Source organism: Periplaneta americana, chromosome 7 (genome assembly GCF_040183065.1).
Source record: "Periplaneta americana isolate PAMFEO1 chromosome 7, P.americana_PAMFEO1_priV1, whole genome shotgun sequence".
Lineage (NCBI taxonomy): Eukaryota > Metazoa > Arthropoda > Insecta > Blattodea > Blattidae > Periplaneta > Periplaneta americana.
In genome coordinates this window covers 75,491,613-75,518,305 of record NC_091123.1, presented here as the reverse complement: position 1 = coordinate 75,518,305, position 26,693 = coordinate 75,491,613, and the positions used below count along the sequence as shown (strand labels likewise).

The following is a 26,693-nucleotide window of genomic DNA, read 5'->3' as shown; positions in this document are numbered from 1 at the left end:
TTACATGGTTCCTTGAAGAGCATCTTACAGAGGTTTCACTGTATTTTACTTCTGATCGAGTATTTTGCATAGGAAGCTACGATTTTGGATTTTTTTTTTCACGAGATATTTTCATATCATATTGTGAGGCTAGCTTTTGTAAGTTCTATACTGCAAGAACATTGTAAATCCGTGGCGCTACAGCCCGTGAAGGGCCAAGACCAACCAGTCTGCTGCTGGCCTCACGTCCACATGCCGAAAGAGGTGGACGATCATCCAACCAGAATGGAGGTATCGTGTGGTTAGCATGATGATCCCCCCAGCCATTATAGCTGGCTTGCGAAACCGGGTTTTCGCTACCTATCATAACTCTCCAAGTGCATCACGATGCTGGGTGGGCACTGGTCCCATACACTGGCCGAAATTTCATGAGAAAATTTCTTCCCCCATGAGGACTCGAACCAGCACGCATTCCATAACTTGAGTCCTAGACAGGATGTCTTAGACCACGATGCCACGGCGCAGATGCAAAAACATTAATAAGTACAAATTAAACAGAAACTATTTGTAACACTGTCATGTTTTCAGCTTCAGCACAGTGGTTATAAATCAATTGTTAGTGCATATATTTCATGCTTGTAAGAAATATTTTACTTAGGATTTAGAAGGATTATTTTGAGTGATGGGCAAGTACTGGAAGCTTTTAGAGTAGGAAAGAAGCAAGCCAAAATTCTGAACATGTTAGTTCAATATTAGTTAAATGTAAGTACGAGATTTCGAAAGAGAGGATCCTGAGGAATAGAAGAATGTTAGGGAACACGATGATTAAAGTTGTCAAGGACTGGAGCTATGAAGTGAGAAGCAGAAGGGTTTTAATCCCTTTCCTGAAATCAGAACATAGGAATGGACATTTTGCAAGACCAATTAAAAAATCTCAGTCACGGATATTCTATTATTATTATTATTATTATTATTATTATTATTATTATTATTATTATTATTATTATTATTGTTACTATTATTTCTAACATCAACTTTATTATTGATCTCTTTAAAATTTATGTAGACTACTGGACTGTACCTGAACACGAGCATATGCTCATTTCGGGTATATATTCATATGTATCATTTCAAATGTAAATTGTGAATAAATTTGAATTTGAAGATACACAACTTGGTCTTCAGTGTAGAAAGTGTAGGGATAGCTTGAAGGATCCAGAAACAGGAGCAGAAGAAAAGGAGAGAAATAGTAAAATCTTGAAGGAGAAAATTCAAAGTACTGTATCAAAGGGAATAATGAGTGACATGAGCACGAGTACGGTGTTGGAATGCAAAGAGTTATGCAACAGTTCAGGAAGGGCAATGATTGGGAGTATATGAAATGCAGTGTCGGCATCAGTGATGGCAGATAGCGAGAAAGCATGCGTGGAGTCAAGTGAAGAAAGGAAGAAAAAGAAAATTATGGTTTATTTAACAACGCTCGCAACTGCAGAGGTTATATCAGCGTCACTGGTTTGCTGGAATTTTGTCCTGCAGGACATGCCAGTAAATCTACTGACACGAGCCTGTTGCATTTAATCACACACGCAACCTTGAGCACAGAAGGCCAGCGCTATACTGACTGTGCTACAAAGGCTGACAGAAAGGTAGAAGCTAGTGACATCAGGTAATGGCAATTACTGTGACGTGGAGGAATAAGGAAGTGTATGGGATAGCTAGCAAAATGCAAGCACAGCAAAGTCAAAGCGAACAGCTGTTGGGGGCAATACCGAAAAGAGTGAAGGAGCTGAAAAATAAGAAACAGCTGGGGAGGGAACTGGTGAGAAGGAGAAGATAAGTGTGTTAAAAAATAAGAACCATTACGACTTAAGAAATTGGTGTGAAGGGGTCAAGTGAAAAAGGGAAGGGTCAAGATTAAGGGACAATGAGTGAGAGTATTAGGAGTGTGGCCAAGAAGGTTAGTTATGTGAAGAAGTGTTGTGTGAGTGAAGTGTTACGTATCTTCTGGAAACGAGAGTAAATAATTGAGTAGAACCGGGAATGGACCGAGAACAATAATAGTGAGTAAGAACTTATTGTGGTCGATTATTATAAATTATTATTATTATTATTATTATTATTATTATGCAAAGGGTAGGATAGTAATCCACGTTGGTTTAAAAGGGGAATATTTACTCAGATATTTGATGAATATGGAGGGTTGTCGTCAGAATAGGTAAGGGTTAGAAATGTGTTGCTGTGTGGTGTCACTGTGGTAGGGTGTTACACGATGTGGTGTTGAGGATAATATTGTATGAGGATGAGTAACGGGTTCAAGTTATGGTAGAAATATAATTTTGAGAACTGGTTAGTATAATAAAGAAATCTGTAAATAGTGACAGGGAGTCCTTGAATACAGAAATGTGAAGGGCCATCACCACTTGAATGTTTTGCTTAGAGACAATACATCATATCATATATCATATCAAAAGGATTATTTATAAATAGATCTGACAGATCGACCATCTACATGACGGGGACATAAGAGGAGGAAGAGGAGGAGAGGCAGGAGGTGGAGGATGATGATGATTTATAAATAATGTCAGGTTAAAGCATAGAATTGGCATAAATAATGTTGTGGTCCCACTTACTTGGAGAATCGAAACCAAGGGGACTATTATTCAGGCTGGAACCATCACCTGAGCCACTAGTACCAGATGATGTTAAACTCTGCAAGCGTTCTAGACGCTTCTTGCCACGTAGTGTGTTTCCTTCATCAAAAGTTGACTTTGCTGGCCTGTAATACATAAAATTCAAAGTTATACAGATTCCCTGCAACAAAAGCAACTTCAATGACATTTTTTGTTTTAGAGAAAAGCATGTTGTAGTAGCAAGAAATAAGATTAATTTCAGGTAATTTACAAGATGAGGATGATCAGTTAAAATTCCTACGCATCAACGGCATTATGTAATCAATATACGAAGTTATACTCTCTAATTATACCCAAATCACGCAAGTGAAGTGTGTAGGCATTAGATACACACACCCTTTAATTATCTGCAAACAGACATTCTGAGACAGAGCTATTAAGCATTTTTTGTACTCCAGCATTATAAATAGTCTTTATCGTTAGTGAAAACTGTGCATAATATGCCACATTATATTACAAGCCAACTAAAACATCATGACTTCTATTACGATGGCATAAAGTTAATAGTATCAAACGATTTGCAGTGCTATAATATTTAATACATCATAAGAAATCGACAAAATTTCTCATAGAAAACTGCCAAATCATTCCCTTCAGATACTACAGAACAACTTTATTTTACACTCCAGCAGCTACTTGTAAATTAAGAGTATTTTGAGAAGGATTTTGTTTCGCATAATAGTTGAAATCGACTGCAGTTTGCAGCTCCAATTTGATTAGATGTGCGGTGCTCCTATTTCGAACATTTGTCCAATTATTGTTCATGAGACGAAACATCCTCTTTGTATAAGCATTAGTATTAGTATAGTTTATTAATAGTTCAAACGTACATAAACTTAATAATTAAAACTAATACATGCACAGACAGTGATTATACACAATAAATATACAATTTAATAACATATTTTCTATCATATAACTATGCAATTCATGTTGGTTTAACTTATACTTACTTCTGGTTTTAATGCAAGTTTTCACCTTATCGCATTTATTTTAAACATTCAAACTTCTTTACTTGCTAAGTTTGAAAGTCTCTTTTTTAACTCTATAATATAAACAAGTGTATATAAACTGTCCCTGCTGCTATATTCATCCAATTATCTTTTACAACAGACATATTTATATTTAAATTTTAGTTCATTTACATAGTAAGCATTACTATTGGGTATAATTAGAACAAAACTAGTCAGTTTTTACAAATTTATGTTAATATTGTTTGATTTTAAACATGTCACTGCTAACTCTTTCCAGGTGGAAATGTGCACAAGGAACAGATTTTTCTCTACCCATCCCATAGTCCTGATCTCACATAATGTGATACATTCCTGTGGGGTTTGCTGAAACAAGAATGCTACAAACCAATACCCAAAAATCTGCAATAGCTTTGCAACAGCCTTAATCTGTTAAGGCTGGTTCACAATAAACGGGAAACGAGAATTGGAACGAAAACGAAAACGGTAAAATTGTTAAAATGTGTACATTTAAATGTGAGCATTCACAATTAACGAAAAGCTTGCTGGAGCCCGGGATCGGGAATGGAGAGTTGGCCAAGTTTCAACTTTGGCGTTCACGTTTCTGATCACAGTCCACTAGATTCATTCTATTGCCATCTAAAAGCTATTTTGTCGTCGTATATTTTGTAGCAAGAAGAACGTGACATAACCTATGCATTATTTTCTTCTATGCTGTGCATCATGGAGCAAGTTTTATTTGATGAGATTCTAATATTGAGTGTTGAGGAAAATCCTTACGTTTACGATAAGAGGCGCGCCTCGTATAAGATGAGAAAATGAAGGAGAATACGTGGCTTTCAATAGCTGCATCTTTGAACACCGATCGTAAGTGCATCATATTTTATTACTGTATTGGTTGTATTACACACTACATATTCATGCTTCAATTCAATAACTACTATTATGTACATTTTTGTTCTATTACAAATGTTTCTTCTCTAATTATTTTACGTTATGGTAAACTTAAAATATGTTGTGATAATGAAGATGCATGGGTATATTTATAGTAGCGTACCTAATGAAATGTTTCAGTTGAAATTTCGAAATTGGTTAACCTGTGTTATGTTGGCTGCCTTGTACTCATGAGAGAACGTCATTGGTCAATTATACACAACATTAGAATGCGTAATATCGACTTTACATATTGTTATTGACATACACATCGATATGCATAGTCGTCTATGTTCTCGGTTTATTGTGAATAAAAAATTTTCATATTCACGTCCTCTGCTTCTCGTTTTCATTCTGGTTCTCGTTCCCGGTTTATTGTGAACCAGCCTTTACCAGGACTATCAGTGCTCTGCCATGGTCAATGCAATGGTCACACACATGGAACACGTTAAGGAGAGCAAGCTGAACATATTGTCCGATAATTTAGCCCATCAGTCATTCAAACCAAATCCCCCACCTTTTCGCTGCACTCTATACTTGTTTCTGAAAACCATGCTGTGTTCTTTCATTCAGTTACCCCACCCCCATCTTTTTTTGCTGCACTCTGTACTTGTTTGTGAAAACCATGCTGTTTTTTACTGTGATCCAAAATGTAATAAGTAGGAACATGATTCGAAATTATGTAAAAATCAGATAATATGCAAGCACGCCATGTAATAGTTATTTATGTAACAAGTGGATAATCTTGATGATTATGACATGCAGTGGCAGTTCCTCGGGGGAGGGAAGGGAGAAACATCCTCCTCACATTTTTCTTCTTTTAAAAGTAAATACCAAATAAAATATGTACCTTGAAATTCGAGGAAGATTCGATAATTTTTAAGTTCTCAGCTATAAGAAAACCTCGGTTGAACGAGTTTTAAACAACGTGCGCTCATGTGCTGCTAGAAAACTGTGAGAAAGATGCGAGATTGTTTGTGTGGAAGAAAGCCAATCTGTTCCTCTTTTATTGCAGTTAACACACATAGACAACAGCGCACTAGTGGTCAGAGAAAGAAGCAGAGTTTTAAAGCAAGTAAATGAATGGATAGGGAGGAGATCCTCCTCTGAATCAAACCGACTGGTCGTGCAGCAAGATCGCTACCGCTGCCATCTAACGATGTTGCATTCGACCAGACTATAACACATCTAGGAGGAGGCACAATAAAAACAGTTTTAACGCAAAGCTATGAAAGACACCACATAAACTTTTTTTTTTTAAATTATAAATCAAAAATATTTTCATTGCATTTTATATAGGCTACTATTCATGGTTTGAAACTTTCAAGGATATTTGAAAGTTAAAGCTGGGTTTATATAAAACTAAGAGGAAGTAGTTAGTTCTACGTTAGTATCGCAGATCTTTCTGACCCCTGAAATTCACTTCTATTCATTGTCTACTAGACAGGGTAACAGCCAAGTTGTCAGTTTTATACAAATATATTTGAAATTGAAAGTATTGCAAACTACATTATTTTTAACATAAAAAATTAATCGGCCACCGGCAGCTTTGAACAATAATAGTAGTATGACTTTACAAGAACTGACATTCTTCAAAAGCGTGTGATACTGAACTTGTAAAATGTATATGTGGCAACACAGATCACGTGGGTGGGTGCAGTGTTCTCGCTTTCTTCAGATTATTTCCCATTCCCATTTCTGTAAAACGATTCCAATTACATGTTAGTAGCTATAATCTTTCAACACGTGTGATGCTGTAGTGTGCTCGAAAAATGCTGCGAAGTTATGAATTTCCTTGTAATTGTTAATTTGTGCAATTATTCAACAATGAATGGAAGTGAAAACATAATATATTTTGGAAAATTTAGGAAACTCAGTTTACAAGAACAGATTATTGCTATACAAAAGGAAAGGCCAACCCCAACACTACCTTGTCTTACATGTATGCATGTAGGCTAAATTGTAGCATGTTTCATTCAAGAAGGTGTCATTTCGTGCTGTCAACTTCTTTCCTCCTCTTAAGAAATACGCTGGAGCTGCCACTGATGACACGAGTGAATATTTGTCGCATTCACTATCGTTCGCGCAATAATTTTCACGAGTGTCATAATAAGATTATCTACGAGTTGGATACAACACTTTATGGCATCTTAGCATTATAAATTGTAGGAAATAAATTATGAACGAAATTCAATTCGGGATCCATAGCTGACAAATTGTCTTCATATGTTCGTAATGATTAGTTGCACCAGGCCTTGGCATTGAGTAAATAATAATGGATGATCTTGTAGATTATGTTACAAATGTTCCTTTATTTTGTTAATACAGTTTCTCTGAACCACAGAATTGTTTTGTATGATATTATAAAAGTGACACAAAAGTGTTAAAGATTGGAAATAAATGATACGTTACCTTCTGTCCTGCATTTAATTTCTTGTTGCGTTGTGCGTAGAAGCGATAACCAAGATAGCAAGTGTTCTGGTATTATGTCATAGCAAATACATCATTACTTTTATCGGCATGCATGCTATCATGAGCCAATTACACACGATTTTCGATGTAGTAACAAACTGTTTATAATGCTAGGATGGCATAAAAGTATATATGGCTAAAAGTAAAAACGCATTTTTTCATACACGACTGCTTGATGTGTGGAGCTTGTCCATGTATGAAAGTCTCTGCAAGAAAGCTTCTTCAATATTCTTTTTAGATAAAGTAACTGCATATAAACCTCGAAAGCTAAGGAGCAAATATGAATTGTCTGATTTTTTTGCATTAATTCTATGAATTAATGAAAATATTTTACTTTTAAATTATCTTTGTTAAATATTACAGTTTTTTTAGGTCATTTGCTAATATTAACTGGAATGAGAAACTTACTTAGGATCAGGTTCATAAGCCAGAGTTTCTGAAATGGAAACCAGAAGATTGTCTGGTTGAATACGTTTAAATATTTCCACCACAGGAACACTACCAGGTGCTCGGGAATGTGAAACTGTTTTCACCAAGATGCGTTCATCAAAAGGTACCAGCTCTCGTACTCGGAGGGCCATTTTCTCGCTGAATGATGAACATGGTACTTTATGGAGATGTACCTTTATAGCCTGTCAAAAAGAAATAGACTTTCACGTGGTGGCAATACTATTTTTTTAAGTGCCATAAATAATAGGGGGCTCTTTATTTTAGTACAATGCTTATTTATTAATCTGGAAACTTCCACTTGAACAAGTTTTTATATTGCTTATTTATTTCTGTATAATTCTACTTGCCTGATGAGGAAATTCAGCAACAGCTTTCTTCAGAGAATCCAGTACGATCAAATCTGATGGATTTATTACTTCTGAGTTTCCAAAATCTACAAAAATCACTTCAACCTGAAAATAACAAGCAATATTAAATTATCATTTTTTTCTCATTACACATATTATGTAGCTATAAATTACAGTAACGACTATATTAAATATATTATGTTTCTCAAACTATCATGACAACATTCCCACTCCTCTATCCCATGTAATACGACTCACAATAAACAAAAGTAGTATCATCACTCAACCATAAACTTGCTGATACAGCCAGCTATCCAACTTCAAAAATCTTCGTAAAGATTAATTTTTGGTCCTACAGAATATATCTATTATGGTAACAATGGTTATTAGAGGAGAAAAATTCGTTCTAGCACCGGGGATCGAACCCGGGTCTTTGGTTCTATGTACCAAGTGCTCTAACCACTGAGCTACATCGAAGTTCAATCCACAAAACCGGATTGAATCTCTCTCCTCTAGTGTTTTTCTCATTTTTACCATAATAGATATATTCTGTAGGAACAAAAATTAATCTTTATGTAGATTCTTCGCCCAACAGTGCATAATACTGTGGAATCTCGGCCACAAAGTCACTCAATTGAGTGCTCTCCTTGTATAATGGCAGTTGACTTACGTCTTACTAATAAAAACTCTATATACAGACGTTTAACTGTCTTATACTTATACAATGAGTAGCTTGTTTATAAGTCGTGTGTAAATTCCTTACTAATAATCACAACATACGTCGTGTATAACAGTATAACTGTTACACAGCTACGTCATAGTTTCGTCATTACTTCGTTACGAAAGGTAATAGAATATCGATAGTACAACTGGCTCTAATCGATTACCTCACTACATTTTGGTCAAAGAGTACAAGCTACAGCAATTTTATTCTAATAATTCTATGATCTTTGGTTTGTTCTCCTGTGGTTACAAGGTAACCATCATCATAAAATGACAGTCGATACGAACAGCTGTTAGAGGGGCGGCCATTTTTTTCCCTATATACAACGCTTAAACAAGGGGTTTCGTGTATATAACTACTGCAAAGCAATTCCCATTGTATAGTTACAGCCTGTTTATACGCCCATAGCTTATTCACGGTTTATTAGTAACGTTTTCTGTCTCAACTCCGTATAAGTCTAAGTCTGGTATGAAAACTATACACGGTTTATTAGTAAGACTGTTAATATATGTCAACATATATGTCGAACTTGGAGTCAGGTCACAAAGGGAAAAACATTAGAGGAGAGGGATTCAATTCGGTGTTGTGGATTGAACTGTGGCATATCTCAGTGGTTAGAGCACTTGGTACATAGAACCACAGACCCGGGTTCGATCCCTGGTGCCGGAACGAATTTTTCTCTTCTAATAACTACTGTATTTCAAAAACCTTGTGTATTGACAAGAGATCCTGTAAGTAATACAGCTTTTTAACTAGACATTTTTCGGAAAATACTGTCTGCAGTGTTTCATTTGGCAATATTTATGTTATAAAAAATCTAGAACAAAATCCCTAGAGCCAACTTTGAGTGAATCAACGTTTTGTTGAGTAAAACTATTGCATTAGACATGCATACTTCTATGTTGAAGAATAAATAACTAGTACATACGAACAGATTTCGACCAGTAATTAAGAAAATAAAAGCAAAACCATCTTCTCCAATATGAGAGACAATGAAAACCTGTACTTCGTTAAAATCACAGAATTGATTTCACTTTCTTCTGTATCTGGTACAATGAGGAAAAAACCATTCAAATGCACACACAACCACCCCAGATAATTAATATTAGCAGTAAAAATAATGTATAAACTGCATCAAATGAACTATAGTAGTCATTCCAGTAATACTGATTAAATAGAATTGAATCAAAACTAAAGACAGCACCCATGGTATAAACTAAAATAAATGCAAAACTAATGAGTACTGAAAAAATTATAAAACAAGTGCATATTCAATTTCAATTATCTTGAATAATAAATCCTAGTACAACATGTGAAACAATAGGACATAAAAAGTAAATAAATTTAACTTGATATATAAAATTACAGCAATCATCATAATCACATACTTTCTGATATTAGGTTGAGTGGCCTGTTGCATTCTATACCATCTCTTCTATATTCTAACCTATGCTTCTTTTTCCATTAGGATTATAATTTAAAACTAGTGGCTTGTGCTGCAAATAAGTTCATTAGAAGTTTAAATACAATTTTTTCAGTTTTATTTTCAATGAAGTATACCAGATATTTTGAAAGTTATTTCCTTCCATAATAATGAAATATACTCCCCCTGATTTTTTTTTTTTTTTTTTGTTTTCCAAAATACTTTTTCTTGAACCTACCCATCACCAGTTCTTGAGTTTCAGTGTGAAAATGCAAGTAACAATGTCAGGATGATCATTGTGTTTTTCATATGGGAGTAAAACAGTAGCTATTTCAGGTCATTGTGGATTGTAGGTGAGAGTTAAGAAAATATCAGGTTTGCCATGCTTTCCAACAATAGACATAGCATCTTAGTATATAGGGAAGACCAGGTAACTTGATACCCTAAGGGTGAAACCTAACCATTTTTCCCCCATTACTACAAATGCTAGTGGATTATGGTGATTTTCTAGTTTGAAGGTTGAATTTTCTTTTGCCAACTTCGTTTCGAATTTCGATACTGACAAATACTATAAATGGTAGTGATTTTGTAACCGGTATGTTGGCAGCTGAGGCAAATATCGACAATATTTGCCGGTACTGGAGTTCCATGAAATTAAAATTGTACTAGATTTCTCAGCCGGTTACTGCAAGATAGTGAAATTCGAACTTATTAATAATTAATTAATAAATATTAGTATTAATATTAATACATAATAGTTATGTTATGTGTTGCGTTGTGGTTATAATTCAAGAATAGTCAGATAAGTGCGAATGAATATAATATACTTGGGCGTGATAATGCACGTGGGTAATGGATAGAAATATTATTTCAAATTTTAATGAATTTCTTTCGTGTTTAGATTTTTATTACTATGTCAAAAAAATGAAATAGTGTTGCAGTGACTCCTCCAAGGAAGAAAATGTGTGGCATTCAGAGTACGCTTCAGAAATCTGTAGTTCACGTGTATAATGAGTTGAAGAAAGAAGATAATGAAGAAGGAATTATGCTAACGGAGACAGCAATTACAACCAGAATAGGACAATTATTAGGAGTAAGTATTCTTAAGCATACATTTCAAAGTGGTATTCAGTTTTAGGAGTTTGCACTAATAATTTCATGATTGTGGTCAAACAAAACAAATTTTTAGGTTAGGCCTAATGTTTAATCAAGTCAGTGATTTTCATATTGCCAAACTAAATACATTTAAGATACTGTAATACTGCAGTAGGTGATAGCTTAAATACATTTACAAATTAGACGAACAAGTAATCAAACAGCACGAAAGTAAATTTCCAGTTTTCTCTTTTGGTATTAAATTAACCGTTCAGATCACAATTTACATGCCACATCGGCCGAAGAAAATACAAGTCATATTGTAATTATTAACTTGATATTGCAGCAAATATTACATGAATGTTGGCCTGTTATGGTGCTTAAAAATAATTCAGTTTTATATAATAACTATATAACATACTCTATAAAGCATAGGAACGTTGATTCTGGCTGAATAATTTATTCATGACTGGTCTAAGTAATATTAAATATGGTGTTTCTTCAAAAAAGCTACCCCACCCAAAGTACTTGTTAAGATATAACACTCGAGAGGACGAGGACGCACTACTGGGAAACTAACCATTTCTCTTCGTCCTGGACCTCTCGCATGTTATATTGGTAATTAGTAACAAGTTTGAGGGAGGGACTACAACAATGCATTAGAATATACAGGTAAGTGTCAAAGGATTTTTGTGCTGAAAGTATTTGTGGCTGTGCACTAAAACCACGTGTTCATCACTATGTAAATATCACAGAAATCAATTAAACAAAATAAAATTATGCCTTCTTTGGTGTAGCTTTTCTGGAGAATTACCTAAATATTAGCCTACTTAAACCTATCGTAGACCCAACCTAACATGTTGATCATTTTCTATTCATATAGCTGTAAATGTTGGTATTATGCATGAATTTTATGATATAACAATTTTTAGAAGTATTATGTTATTGTTTGTTATTACAGCTTGGCTTAACTACAGCCACGAAAGTGATCAATTCACACAAGGGGACCCCACTCGTGACACCAGGAAAACATAGACTACGTAAACATCCAGTGACTGATGCTGATGATTTTACGAAAGATGCAATTGCGAGATTTATTTATGACAAGTTACATAAAGGTAGGGAAGTTACAGGAATTATTGTGTTGATTTATGCAATGTAATTCTGATATTAGTCATAGGCCTATGTATAAAAATATGGCATAATTTTCATTTACTGTTACAGGGGAAGTACTAACAGCAGCAAAAGTTCTGGAACATATGAATGATGATTATGAAACATATTTATTTAGAGTATCCTTATCATCGGTGAAAAAAATTTTGAAAGAGATGAAATTTCTATGGAGCAAAGGGGATCCTTATACACATGTATGAGAAAGTGATGTTATTCGTTTTTAAGAGAATATATAAGAAATGTGGAGCGTGAGAACCCTAAACCCGTAGTATTCTTGGATGAGACTTGGATTTTTATGAATGGTAAATTTCAATGTATTGTGAGACATTGAGTGATTGAATTTTTTACTAACAAATAGATTAACACTTATGTGGAATATGAAATTGCAATTAATATAGGCTACTAGTAATGAATTCAGGTGGGAACAACATGTTTTGCAATTAATAGTTTCATATTATAACTAGAGGTTAGTTATAAAATTCTTGAACGGTTTTCCTGTCTTTAAAATTTTTGTGTCTCTTAGAGTGTCAATGTGAATTGCTTTTCTCTCTCTGTTTTTTTAAGTATGATCACCCACTTATTCATGAAATAAACCAGGTGAAGTTTCCAGTGACATGAATGGTGTTATTCATAGACCAACAAATGAGGGTGGAAGATTAGATGCCGGAACGAAAGGTGGATTTATACTCGGTAAGTTATATTGATTTATATTTTACATAAATTTGGCAAGAGTAATTTTTTAAATCAGGGTACAAAAATATAAAAATTGGTGACTAAATAAAAACGTGGGAAAGCCTTTCACCAAAGAGGATCTCATGTCATGTCATGTTATGTTATGTTATGTTTTATTTTCTTTATTTAAATGCTGTGAATTCATGTGACGTAATTATATGCCCAGGTATAATTTTTATTGCAGGTGCTGATTTAATTTTTTCATGCAATTGAAAGAAAAGTCAGGACTACCATAGTGCTATGAATAGCCCTGTAGTTGAGAAGTGGGTGCAAACACAGTTGTTGACCTGAGAACATTAGGGCAATGCGTTATTGTCATGGATAGTGCTGCATATCATAGCAGACTTGTGAAAAATCAGCCAACAACAAAATGGAGGAAAGAACAGCTACTGGTGATTGCAATTGAATATAATAGATTTGTTGTACTAAATGATAAGAGTTGTACTAAATGATAAGAGTTGATGGTGTGAAATCACCTTTTGATATTACATTGCAATATTAATTTCCATACTTTACAGTCATTATTATTATTATTATTATTATTATTATTATTATTATTATTATTATTATTATCTTTACTACTACTACTACTACTACTACTACTACTACTACTACTACTACTACTACTACTTATAGATGCTACTTTTTTCTTTCAGGTGAAATTGAATCTACATAAGAATCCTAAAACAACAGAGCCTTGCCAATTACTGTTCTGAAGCTGCCTTGTCTTATGTGTTGTGTCTATATACAATTAATTCTTTCAGTTTTTTTTCCCCTTTAATGTAATGAAGTTGTTGGTTGATTGATACCAAGTGTTCAGCAGTTGATGTCATTTGTTATCTTGCACTTCAATATTTAACCAGATGATTGAAAGCTGTGTAAAGTTAAACAGTCAAGACAATGATCCATATCTTCATTGAGATTTCAGAAATGGCATGGGGAGATTCTGAAATATCAGTTCTTTGTAAATATTTGAGACAATCATGGCCTGTGATAATATGAGTACTGCCACTGTAGATTTTCATAGAAGTTCAGTTATTAAATTAGGTGTATTATTTTTACTATGTATTGTACTATATTTTTGTTTCGCTTAATTGATGAATTATATATGCTGTAAATTGAATAGTAGACTGTAGGTCTATAGCTTAACTGATGAATTGTATGTGCTGTAAATTAAATAGTAGGCTGTATACCACAAGTGATGAATTGTTTATGCTTGTAATGTGAAGTAATTTGCATGATATTTATTATCAGTTTCTGTATATTTCAACTGATTGAATTGTTTATACTTTTAAATTGAATTAACTTGCTTGCTATGTATTATATTTTATAGCTTAACTGATGAATAATTGTTTAGGTTTGTCAATTTAATAATCTGAGTGCCATGTACTTCATATTTTTAGTGGAGCCACCAATGTAGCTTAGTCGGTAGACTCGTTGGCCTGCAAATTCAGAGCTGCACTCGAGGGTAGTTTGGATCCCCCATTTGGTCTGATTAGTTGGTTTCTTCTGAGGATTTTCCTCCATCGTGGAGCAGACGCCGGATGGCCTATTGCAATTTTTTCATTTGCTTTAGAATCATTCCGATTTTTGTTACCACATTGTCATGTTCTGATCTTGTTATTCTTTTAACAGTGTGGTAAGATGCAGGTATAGATAACCTTACAGTAATTTTGCTACCTTTCAGCTACCTCATTACCTCCCACTCCATAAAGTTCATGGATCCACGGAAGTACCAGTCGTCGATGTAATTCGACCATTTTGCTTAAAATATTAAAACACTGTAAAATATTGAGATTTCATGCTGTTACGTCCATTACTGCAGCAAGAACATCTGATTTTGAATCTGATAGTATGACAGCCTTCTCAGATTTATGAAGTCGATACTGGAGATTTTGTAAGCTTAAAAGTGTATCTAAATTTTCACTATCAAAATTAGTCAGTGTTTGAAGTTAGTTAGTTAGTTAGTTAGTTAGTTAGTTAGTGGCGTTTAAAAAGGGCGCGTCAGCTACTATGGCTATTTGCGCCCTTATCTAAAATCTTTCACTAAACACAAACACAATACAATAACCAGAATGTTTAAAAAGCTAAAAAGCGTTGTCACGGTTAAAATGGGGCAAACAAGTGTTTGAATATAATTCCCTGTAAAAGGGAATATACTGGTATTGTACTACAACACCACTACATCTATGGCTTGGTAAACAGGATCCATCTATAAAAAATACTGTATGTAGTCACTCACTGACCAGATCATTTATCGTTTCTAATGATTTTTAAAATGTCTGGAGAAGTATCACATTTCTTAACATCATCTGTTAAAGTTAACTTATATACTATTCATTTTGAAATAACTTGGGATTGTGTTTTATTAGTAAAGTTTCCCTTAATTGAGCAAGTTTGAGTTCTCCAAGTAGAGTCAAAAAGTCTGTTGGGATTTTGGCTCAGTTTATTAATATTTGTGGACTGTGATTTTTTGTTCTAGACAACCATATTATCTGCAAATGATGAGATTATCATAAGATCTATTTCTTTAGTTAGACCATCGACATTAATATTGGAAAATGTATTCCTGAAAACAACAATGTGGGAAGCCCAGATGAATCTGTCTCTATTTACATATTTGTGACAATGAATCAAATAATCAAGTCACTGACCCAGTGTAACACTTTATCATGGACACCCTAAGTTTGCAATTTCTTAAGTGATTTATATCTACAGAGCCATATGATCCTTGAAAATAAATTAAAATTGTTAAGTTGTTTTGTTTTCTGTTTAAAATATCTTTAATATCTTGACTAAAATTTAAAATCTGTCCATTTGTTGAATGCAATTCTCTAAAGTCAACCCAATAAAATGAAAGTTAGTTACTAGTTTCCAGGAACCAATTCAATCTATGAAATCATCTCTTCCATAATTTTGGCTATCATACTAGTAAGTGGTATCTGTCGATAACTCGAAAAGATATTAGTTGAATAATTGCTTTTCAAAATTGATGTTATGATAGATTTTCTCCAGACAGATATTGTATTTTAGATGAGATTACAAGATAAAAGTAGTGAGTTTGCTTGTTTGCCAACATGTTTAAGAAAATCAGCATGTGTATTGTCTGGACTTGGAGATGTTTTGGGTCTTATGTTATTAAATTAATAGTAATATTCAGTTCTTGATTAAATATTGTTATATAAAGTAGATAGTAGATTTAATATTTCTTTCAGTTTTTCCTTAATAGTCTGACGTACACAGATAAAACTAACAACCACACCACCAACTAATCTAATAGAAATTAAAATATAATTAAATGTAGTAAAAGTAATTAAAATTATAAATACACGTAATAAACCATAACCCCCTAATTTCAACAATATACTATTTTATTCCCTTTTACAGCTTGTAGATAATTATTAATTATAGTTATTACTTATTAGCATAATATTTATTGAACTTATTGGCTATTTCACTTCGTTTGAAAGATGTTATTGTGTACAAAAAGCATTTTTTTATGATCGTTTCATGCTGTATGTTGTGTATAAATCTATGATTTCTGGCCATCTGTTCTGTGTAATCCATCTTTTGTATAGAATTAATAAAATATTCTTTTGGTAGTAATTATTTTATTAATTGAGTATTTAATTTTCACCAGCTCACATTTCTTGAATCATTTGCTTTTTCTTATTTAAATTTAGGACACAAGAGCCAAAAAGAGACTTCACAGTTATGTATCATACATTTTTTCAATGACAGACGTGGAGTTGCAGAAATAATAAGTGTAAGTGTAGCATTATTAAGCAATTTACAAACAAATGAAATCTTTAAAAAGGTATCTAGAAGTGAAATTACTTATGGCTTTTAAGGACCAAAATTATTTTTGTAAGTTGATTTATTATTATTTCAGTTTTAGCATAGTTGTATTATCCAATTCCTTACTAATTTCAAAAGATAATCAGAAGTTCATTCGAATTCCAACCAAAAGTCAATTGGTTATTAATTTATCTACCTTTAGGAAGTACAGTATATGTACGCTGGAATCTTTGAAGTGAAGTGACAATAATTTAATTGGTCTTGGAACAGATTTGATTCTTGAATATTATATACTATACTTTGTTGTATATTTACGTCTAGTAACCTATTAATGCTAATACTAATAATAATGTAAAGGAATAAAAGAATAGAACATAGCAATACATTTCTCATTATTATTGAAATTATTTAGAATAACCTTCCAACATTAAGGTAAAGTACGGTGAGTAAAGTCATTCAGTACATAGGATCGTGATTTTACTACATGTGGTGATATCTGGTAACAGTTGGCAACACTGACAAGGCGGAAATATTTGCTGTTTGGGAACTGAACTTACGTGATCCTCACTATAGCTGATGTATTTTTCGTGAACTACCTTGAAATATAGAGGACAGAATCACTTTTCCCTGCTAAAAGATCTTGCTGAGGTAAACAGGAGACTACAAAATCTTGTAGGCTTCTTATTTTATTAGTGGTAATATATTTTGGTCTTCCTTAAGAATTGTCATTTTTGCACTTCCTCCAGACAGTATTGGTCTACCAAATATTGCTGGATTAACTTGTGTGACTAATGAATATATGTTAGCATATGTTAAATCAGTGACGTATAATAAAATTGGCCATCACCTCATAATGAATTGTTAAAGGCGGAAAATCAGAGATGTAAGTTATTTATTTATGTATTTAATTTAATTTCATTCATTTAGTGTTCTGCCCAAGGGCAGGTCTTTCACTGCAAACCCAGCTTTCTCCAATTGCATATATTTTCAGCTGTTGTGAATAATCTAATCTTGAGATGTGGAAAATGAGGCAAATGCTGTATCAGAGTTATAGAATCTTATATGCGCCCTAAATAAAATTGTTCATCGCAAATCATTAGCAGTTTCAGTGTTTCATTCATTGCTGGTTGCGAGAAATAAACCAACTCATCACTGCAGCAAGAAGTGAAATGACCTGCTATTCTCCCTACAACAAAATGATATGCTTGATAGCGGTCACAAATCTAATTGACTAAACCAAAAGAATATGAAATTAATTTTGATGTAGTTTAAAAACGCAACTAAAATAGGAAGCATGACTCAATTAGGCCTACTAATGACTCTTCCATAATACTGCATTCCTACCAAGGAAAATTAGAGAATCATCTACAGCGCACCGCCATTAAATATATGAGAAATACCCACACCCCTTGATTAATAACTATAAAAACATTTAATTTTTAATAACAATATTATCATCTTACATAAGGTAAGTTTTGTAGTTTTCAGTAACATACATGTATATAGTATACAGTCGTTACTCAGTAAATTATAGATATGAAGATCTAATTTAAGATATTCTCTACGTCTATTTATATAATCCTAAAAAGTTTGTTTCATATTATCAATATAGCATTAATGTGTATAATTATTAGTAACAAACTAAATATAATAATGTTTCATTTTTAATCATAATAATGTCATCAAACATTCTTAAGTTTTGTAGTTCGTAAAATCCAATACACAGCTGTACTCAGAAAATTACACACGAATTAAACCTGTAAATTCTTTTTATTAAGTCTTGGAATTTTTAATAATCAGTATATAAGAAAAAATTACACAAATGAAGATCGACATATTGGCATTATGATGTTAGAGAATCTAAATATGTCAGCAATCCTGCAGATCATGGCCTTTGTGTAATATTGTTTATTGTAGTGTGTGTTGTGTTTTAGTCTGAAATGCAATTAGTTCTCAAAACTGAGGAAAGATGGATTTTAGAAAATAGGAAAATTATGTGGGAAAACTAACACTTCACTGAAAGTTACTATTTTTCTGAAAATCCTTGGATGCCAAGCTTCAAAATGACAGGTCACTCATTAAAATCCGTTCAGCCGTTTTTCTGTAATTCCCATTACCAGTTCAAATTATTGTATATACTAGTGGCTTGTGCAGCAACTGCTGCAAACTAAGTTCATTAGACATTCAAATAAACATTTTTCAGATTTATTTTCAATTGGAAGTTATTTGTTTCCATAATAATGAAACATAGTTATTTGTTTCCATAATAATGAAACATACTCCCTCTGAATGGTTTTCTTTTTATCCCAAATACATTTTCTTGAACCTATACATGTTCAGTTTTTTAGTTTGAACGCGAAAATGCAAGTACCAATGTCAGGACGATCAGTGAGTTAATCATGTGGGAGTAAAGCAATAGCTAATTCAGGTCATTGTGGATTGTAGTTGAAAGTTTGAAAAATTTAAGGTTTGCCATGCTTTCGAACAACAGACATAGCATATTGGTATAGCTGCTGCATGTTTCATAAACTACTTTGAAATATAGAGGGTAAAATCATTTTATCCTGCTAAGAAATCTTGCTGAAATGATCGGGAGACTACAATACTTTGTAGGCCTCTTATTTTACCTTAAGAACTGTTATTTTTGCGCTCTCTCGAGCCAATACTGAAGAGAATCACGCATATAAAATAACTACACCACACCGCCATTAAATATATGAAAAAGACCCAACCCTACTTGATTAATTAATAACTATAAAATATTTTATATTCAATAATATTATTATCTTACGTAAGCTTTGTAGTTTTCAGTAACATATACTATATATACTATATGGCCGCCACTCAGTAAATTATAGAAATGAAGATCTAATTTAAGATATTGTGATGGCCACATGAGATTCGATCTCACAACCGGCGGAGGAAGAGCTAAGTCGGCCGTGACGGGCAGGCTGCGCGCACATCTGCTTCCTGAGGCATGTGCTGTGGCGGAGAGAGGAGAGAGAGCGACCGCGGCAGAGACGGGAGATATCCAGATTATTCGAGATCGCGAACTCTCCAGAAACTATGGCTTGGTTATAAAAGAGAAGACGCAAGTGAACTTCAGTCAGTCAGTCAGTCAGTCAGTCAGTCAGTCAGTCAGTCAGTCAGTCAGTCAGTCAGTCAGTCAGTAGCAGTTTTGTTATAGTCGGTGGACAGCAAGCCAGCCAGTCTTGTGTAGCAGTGAAGCCAGCTTGGAGACCGAAGTTCGACTTGAGTTGTGTCCGTAACTGTGGAGCCAGAAGTCCTGAGTTTGAGTGCAGTGGACCGCAGTTGGGGGACCTGAGTTCGAAGTTCAGCGGATTGTCTCTGAAGGTCTGTGGTTCGAGATACTGTGAACTTGAGTGACTGAGCTAGAAGAACTAGCCAAGGCAAACGAACTGTGAACTGAGAACTGACAGTTCTGATTTGTAAATAGTGCTTTGCGAACATTAGTTAAAAATTAACAGTTCATTGTTGTTCTCAATAATCCAAGTAAATTGTCATTGTCGTCTGTGGAGTGCAATAACGAATATTGTATTACTGTGTGGAGTGGAAATTCCATTGTTGACGGGAATAGAATTAAATTGTAGAAAGTGAAGAGTTATTGTTGTAGGAATAAAACTACATTGTTGTTTTGTAAGAAAATTTACAATATGCTCTACATCCACTTACATAACCCAAAGAAGTTTCACTTTCATATCATCTATATAGCATTAATAATATGTAATATAATTAATAAAAAATAGTCGCATCATGGCATAATAATATTTCATTTCTAATGGTAATAATGCCATCAAACCACCTCAAGTTTTGTAGTTTTTAATATCCAATACACAGCTGTACTCAGAAATTACACGCTACAGAATCAGACCTGTAAATTATTTTAGTAAGCCTTAAAGTTTTTAATAACCATTTGAATTTGAGCTCTAAATATGACAGCAATCCTGCAGGTCATGGCCTTCGTGTAATATTGTTTATTGTAGTGTGTGTTTTGTTTTATTCTGAATTCTCAAAACTGACGACAGATGGATTTTGGAAAATGATATACGAAAATTAACATTTCACTGAAAACTAATATTTTTCTGAAAAACTTTGGGTTCCAAGCTTCAAAATGAGGGGTCATTTATTAAAATCCATTCAGTCGTTTTCCCGTAATTTCCATTACCAGTTCAAATTATATATATATATATATATATATACTGTATATATTTGTTTTGAGATTCTAATATGATTTATTCTTTCAATGTTGCTTTTTAAATTATTGTGATAATTATGTATAAAATTTGATATTGGTTCCACTTTTAATTCGCAATATGTCTATATTTCGTTTGTGATCAAGTAATGAATAGCCAGCTGTTATCCTCATGCACACTCCTCAACTCTGAAACCTTCTTTTCACCTGCTTTCTTCATGGGCCAGGCCCCATTCCATATACTAACTGCCAAGGTCTTGTAGATATGTAATCTTGTGTGTTAGAAAATTGATTTATAACACCCATTGCTTTAGCAAATTTTGTTATTTTTGGTGGCATCCCTTTCTTACACTCATACGATAAAATGCAGCCCTAAATGTACTGACATGTTTATTGGGATGCCTAGAAGCTGAGTGATGTCACTCAGATGATTGATAACCACATATAATTATATGGTGCCAGGAGAGGTCTTAAATATAAACTTAATCTAAATTCCAAACTGTGGACGAACACAGATGACATGATAGGATGACCATATTTGTGATTATATTGCATCAGGAGAGGTCTTACAAGTAAACTTAACTAAATTCCAGACAGTGGACGAACACAGGACCTCATGAACTGTAGCCTAAAGCTCTGACCAATAAACCATGACACTATGCAAACAATGACAAAGCATACTATGCAAGTTTCTTGCTATTTGGAGAGTCATCCAAATGTTTTGTCCAAAAGGAGTAATACCATTAAGTGACATTTAAGTTCTTTCGAGTCATGAATATTATATACTCCAAAATGTAAGCTACTTTAGTTTATCTCAGGTAACAATGCTTTTACTTGGAACAGGAACTCGACAGGTATTTCCATAAACTGAATATTAATACCTTTGCTGAAAATGTTGGTGTCATCTTTATAATCAAGTATTATATAACACAAAAAAAAAAATTATGGAATATGAGGAACAAAGAATTTGACAGTGGTGCCAATGAAGGCAAAAAGGAAAAGGTGTCTGCCTGTATAGATAATTTACACCAGCTAATCTCTGGATAAGATGATACAAAGTTTATATTCTGAGACGACCTGAAGATGACAGCAAATATGGCACCAGTACGAGCCATCCCAGGTAGGAATCCAGACAATAACTGCTGCAGAATATGTAGCAAGATAGAAACCTTGACTCATGTCTTGGACTTGTGTCTATTTGGTGAAGTCCTCCATAACAGCCAGCATCATTCTAGAAGATCTTAAATTGCCTCTGCATTGCTCAAAAAAAGGACACACCTTCAAAGAAGTCCACAGTCTTGCCAGCAAAGGGAGCACTAGATGTATAGACATGATCATCATGAAAATGCCTGCTAAGAAGGGGTATATTTTGGATCCTACAATTAGGTTCGAGAGTCATCTCACACAACCACAGGAAGCAAAGAGAAAAGATCAATAAATCTCCCTACTGTGGATTTCTATAAAGAACTGTACCAACTTGATGATACAGAAATTAAAGGCATTCTTGTCAGAGCTCAGGCCATGATACCAAAACTGACAGCCCAGTTTTTAAAAGAACTGGCCTTTATATGCACTGTTACAAGAATAAGAGTTTTGCATCATGTTCTATTGTTTTGTTGTCGTTAATTCTTGCTCAACATTTAAACCAGGTTAAGAAATTCATTTTATTAATTTTTTCTTTTACTCTTTTTGTTCATTATTCTTTGTCTTCATGGCAACTTCTTGTAGAAGAAGATAAATAAAACAAAATGTTCATCTATGAGCGTATTGCAATATCTTGAACTGTACCATCATCATCTTCTTCATATCATGTATTAGTTGTAGTGGCCTGTTATGGTCTCACTCCAGATCTTAATAAAAACCACCATATAGTTATTCTTGGTATAAATCCCATTAAACCCTTATTGATTAATAATCTTTGGATAGCTCAAAGATCATTTTTCTGAAAGATGGTAGTTTACTAATGTACTCATATTCGAAAAAATATTGAATCATTTCCACCTCATTTCATATTTCTAGAAACAACATTATTTCGCATAACTACACCATCTGACAGATGAGGCTTCTTTTTTTCTTCATTAATATTTGTTCTGTGGCCCAGAACTACACTTTCGGTGGGCCACTTGCCTATTGGGAATCACTGCACTGAATTGTGGGTGATTTAATCAGAACAAAGAAAACATCTTCTTGCACATGGAAAACTGAAATAAGAATTAGAAGTCCTCAGAATTTGAATGATACCTACCTCTCTTTGTCCTTCCAGTCTCTTTGTAATAGCAGCTCGGTACCAGTTCCCATCAAGATGGTATCGTGCAAGATAGAGTCGTGATGGATCAGGAGAACGAACATTTGATCCCTTAAAAATTGCATCCTCCTTCATACCAGTTTCAATCACATTGGATACTAGAGACTGCACATAATTGTAGGTGTCAAATTGCAGATACACATCTCCCGTGTTGGTGATGTGAGAGATGAACATCTCTTGAACTTTACCTTCCTGAAATATAACAAAAACATAAAATTAATTACACATTAATCACAAAGCATATATGCATGATCATCACATCTGAAAGTAACTATGCTGTGATTTATTCAGATTATCTCTCGTGAAATTTCAAGTGTTACAATTAAATTATCAAATTAATCCAACATGGAAGAATAATTTAGAAGAAAATTGATAGGTTTAATACCAATGTAGAACTTGAAGCTTTTTTTCTAAACACAATCATATCAAAGTCCAAAATGTCGTAAGTATGCTGAATATCTAAAACTGTTATTTTCCCATGATTTGATTAACTAAGACCTATGGACCACGTCCTTTTCCAAAGATCAGCCACGGACCTCATACTTTTTAATGATTCGATATCTGTGAAGTAGCTAAGGAGAAAAAAAAAAAAGCTGATTTATATAAGTTAAAAAAAATAATACATGTAACATCTAGCAACTTTTGCATTTTAAATATCATGAGAGAAATCATGATTATTTTTGTTTTGAAAAATTCCTTCCACATTAGCTGATTCTATATTTCCTATTCTAACCTTAAATTAGGATCAAAACTGGGGTGATTTCTATGTTTCTTCAGATAACAAAATATCGAAAATGTTTGCTCACTAAGATATAGGAACAAAATGGAATCGATATTTCGAACCTTTTTCACTTAGTTTCTTATAATCAGAAAATACCTTCACCCATAATCAGTGGCGGCTCGTGAACTTGTGGATTGGGAGAGCTGCAGTAGATTTTGGTACATACAAATTTCACTTCTTGATACATTACTAATAAGTATAGGACAAAAATAAATGCACTACATATCGAAAAACCAAAACTTTCTGACTTAGTTGGGAGATGTCTGTGGCATCATTTGCTAATCACTAAAAAAAACTAATACCATCGATTTCAGACTGAATTTCTGATCGGATAACACTCAACTTGCAATCTACCAGTTCATTCTGAATTGTCTTAGAATTACCTTTAAACAGTGGCATGTTCCAAATGATTTTTGAGAGGCTCGTTTAGATTACTCACGGACTGTAGCAACCCATGAAATACACCAGGGTTCTTCGAATCGTTTTTTCATCATGTCCCCTAAGGGGAAGTTCATATTGGCCACAAAATTTGATTCAATCAATATTTTTAAAAATAATTTCACGATTTTCTCTCACTTCTTGATTATGTTTGAGAATGTTTGTTCTGTTCGTTTCACTTAATTGCGCAGCAATATTAGTTTTGCCTAACATAGCCAATGAAACAACATTTTTCAGGTGAAATTGCGAAGATTCGTGCTTTTTAATTTTTAGGGGCAAATGTCCTAAATCTGTCACACAACTCCTAGTCTATGCAGTATCACCACCGAAGAGGAGGCAACCACAAATGCTCAGCGTAAATTTCATTGTTATACTTCCTTACATATATGCACTATTTCAGCCGGATGAAGCTTGAGTAAGATTTAAGTTGGGTAACGAACGACCCTTTAATTTCACTTCATTACATCAATTTTCTCCTAAAGGGAAAGTTGAGAAAAATAAAATTAATATTCTGTAATTCACACACACTCATGCTTGCACATTTGCACTGGTTAAGTTATGGTACTAAAACGTCACACCAAAGCAATACTCAGATATACTGATGGTCAACAATTTTCTAAAACTAGAAAAGAAGTCTCTTTCGTATTTTATGTGCTATATCAAAAGGATTATACTCGTGCAATCATTTTGAGTTAAGGCAAATATTAGGTTCTGCTGGAGGCTGGATATATACGTAATAATAAGGCAAAAGAAAATATTAATTTCGTTATATTAACTCGATAAGATTCTACAATAATAAGTATGTGAAGAGAAAATAAAAATTTTGTCATTAAGTTTCAAGGGAATAGAGAATCCATTTGACATAGCATTACAATAGCGGTGTGGGAGGGGAGGAAAGGTCTTCCCTTGTCACCTGGCTCTGCAAGCCCTGCAGCGAAATATGGGTTTTAAACAGTGGCAGTTTCCCTCTGCTTCCCTTCACTTCTCTACCCTCTGACCTAGCAAGACACACTCTCTTACGAGCTGTCCCACCCTGCAGATCCCAGGACAACTTTGAATGCAGTGTCAATTCCAGTACAGTCGACGCGCAAAAAGATAATGCATAAGATAATAGTACATATTCCCGGCCAGATGAAATATAAAGCAATTTACCAATAAAAGCTGTAACAATAATTCTTCTACAAATTAAAATAAATATTATTTTTATTTTCCTGTCAAAGCAGGGAGTGCTGCAGTTCCGCAGCTCTTATGGACGAGCCGCCCGTGCCCAGAATTGGTCTAGTGTACATTGTTTAAAAAATATTTTCAATGAACCTCCACAAATTACGTCATTAAGTTAATCTTGCTCCCCAGAATTGTTAATTGTACCGCACCACGTTTAAAAGGATTTCTTAACCATGAGTTTTCAGGATTTGGTGAAGGGAAATAATCTCTGAAGTTAGGTGCTAAATCACGCAGATACTCAAAGGAAGATATATTTAACTTCTGGTAACAAACCTTCATCAGTGGACTCCAGGAATGACTCCAATGTTGGGAAGTTATTGAGGCTACCAACTTTAGCTCAGTTTGCTCATATTCTTATGCTTCGATCTTATATTCAACATGAAAAGTATTCACGTCTCTACCTGTAAGACTTGTATTGAGTGTGTTCAAGTGTGCAAAAATATCATATAAGTAGGCTGCCATACAAAACAAAGCAAAGTTGTTCAACTGACCACTTTGAAATTTAGAATCAGAGTTTTTTTACTTGGTTATTTAACGATGCTGTATCAACAACTAGATTATTTAGCGTCGATAGAATTGATGATAGCAAGAGGGTATTTGGTGAAATGAGGCCGAAGAATTACCATAGATGAATCTGATAGTTGCCTTACAGTTGGGAAAAACCTCGGAAAAACTCAATCAGGTAATCAATTAGATCTCTTTGACAATTATTATTTGTTATTGAAAATGAACCGTGAAAGTGACAGTGTGAAAAGAAATAGAGGATCCAATTCTTCTAATACAGAAAAATACTAGTTAGTGGAATTGGTAACTAAATATAATGATATTGTGGAATGCAAGAAAACTGACAGTGTGAAAATCAATGGCAACACTCTTCAATTGATGGAAACGTTGCATACCTTAGTCCTATTCTCACTATGGCATTAGAAACCTTTCGAATGTTTC

The 26,693-nt window shown here is 33.8% G+C and overlaps 1 protein-coding gene and 1 long non-coding RNA gene across 4 annotated transcripts in view; one reads left to right on the top strand and one right to left on the bottom strand.

The window, feature by feature from the left end:
- tapas overlaps nt 1-26,693 on the bottom strand; it is a 116,983-nt gene that overhangs the window by 17,755 nt on the left and 72,535 nt on the right. For all 3 annotated transcript variants that reach the window (XM_069830910.1, XM_069830912.1, XM_069830911.1), the window contains 4 exons: nt 23,246-23,497; nt 7,843-7,947; nt 7,454-7,677; nt 2,610-2,755 (listed from right to left, as the gene is read on the bottom strand). In XM_069830910.1, coding sequence (XP_069687011.1) covers nt 2,610-2,755; nt 7,454-7,677; nt 7,843-7,947; nt 23,246-23,497 — 727 coding nt within the window. The remainder of the gene's footprint in view (nt 1-2,609; nt 2,756-7,453; nt 7,678-7,842; nt 7,948-23,245; nt 23,498-26,693) is intronic.
- Nucleotides 10,773-16,603, top strand: LOC138703207 (uncharacterized). Its single transcript, XR_011332999.1, has 6 exons — nt 10,773-11,082; nt 12,046-12,202; nt 12,309-12,559; nt 12,822-12,947; nt 13,174-13,381; nt 13,646-16,603. It is a non-coding gene; the product is annotated as an uncharacterized lncRNA (long non-coding RNA).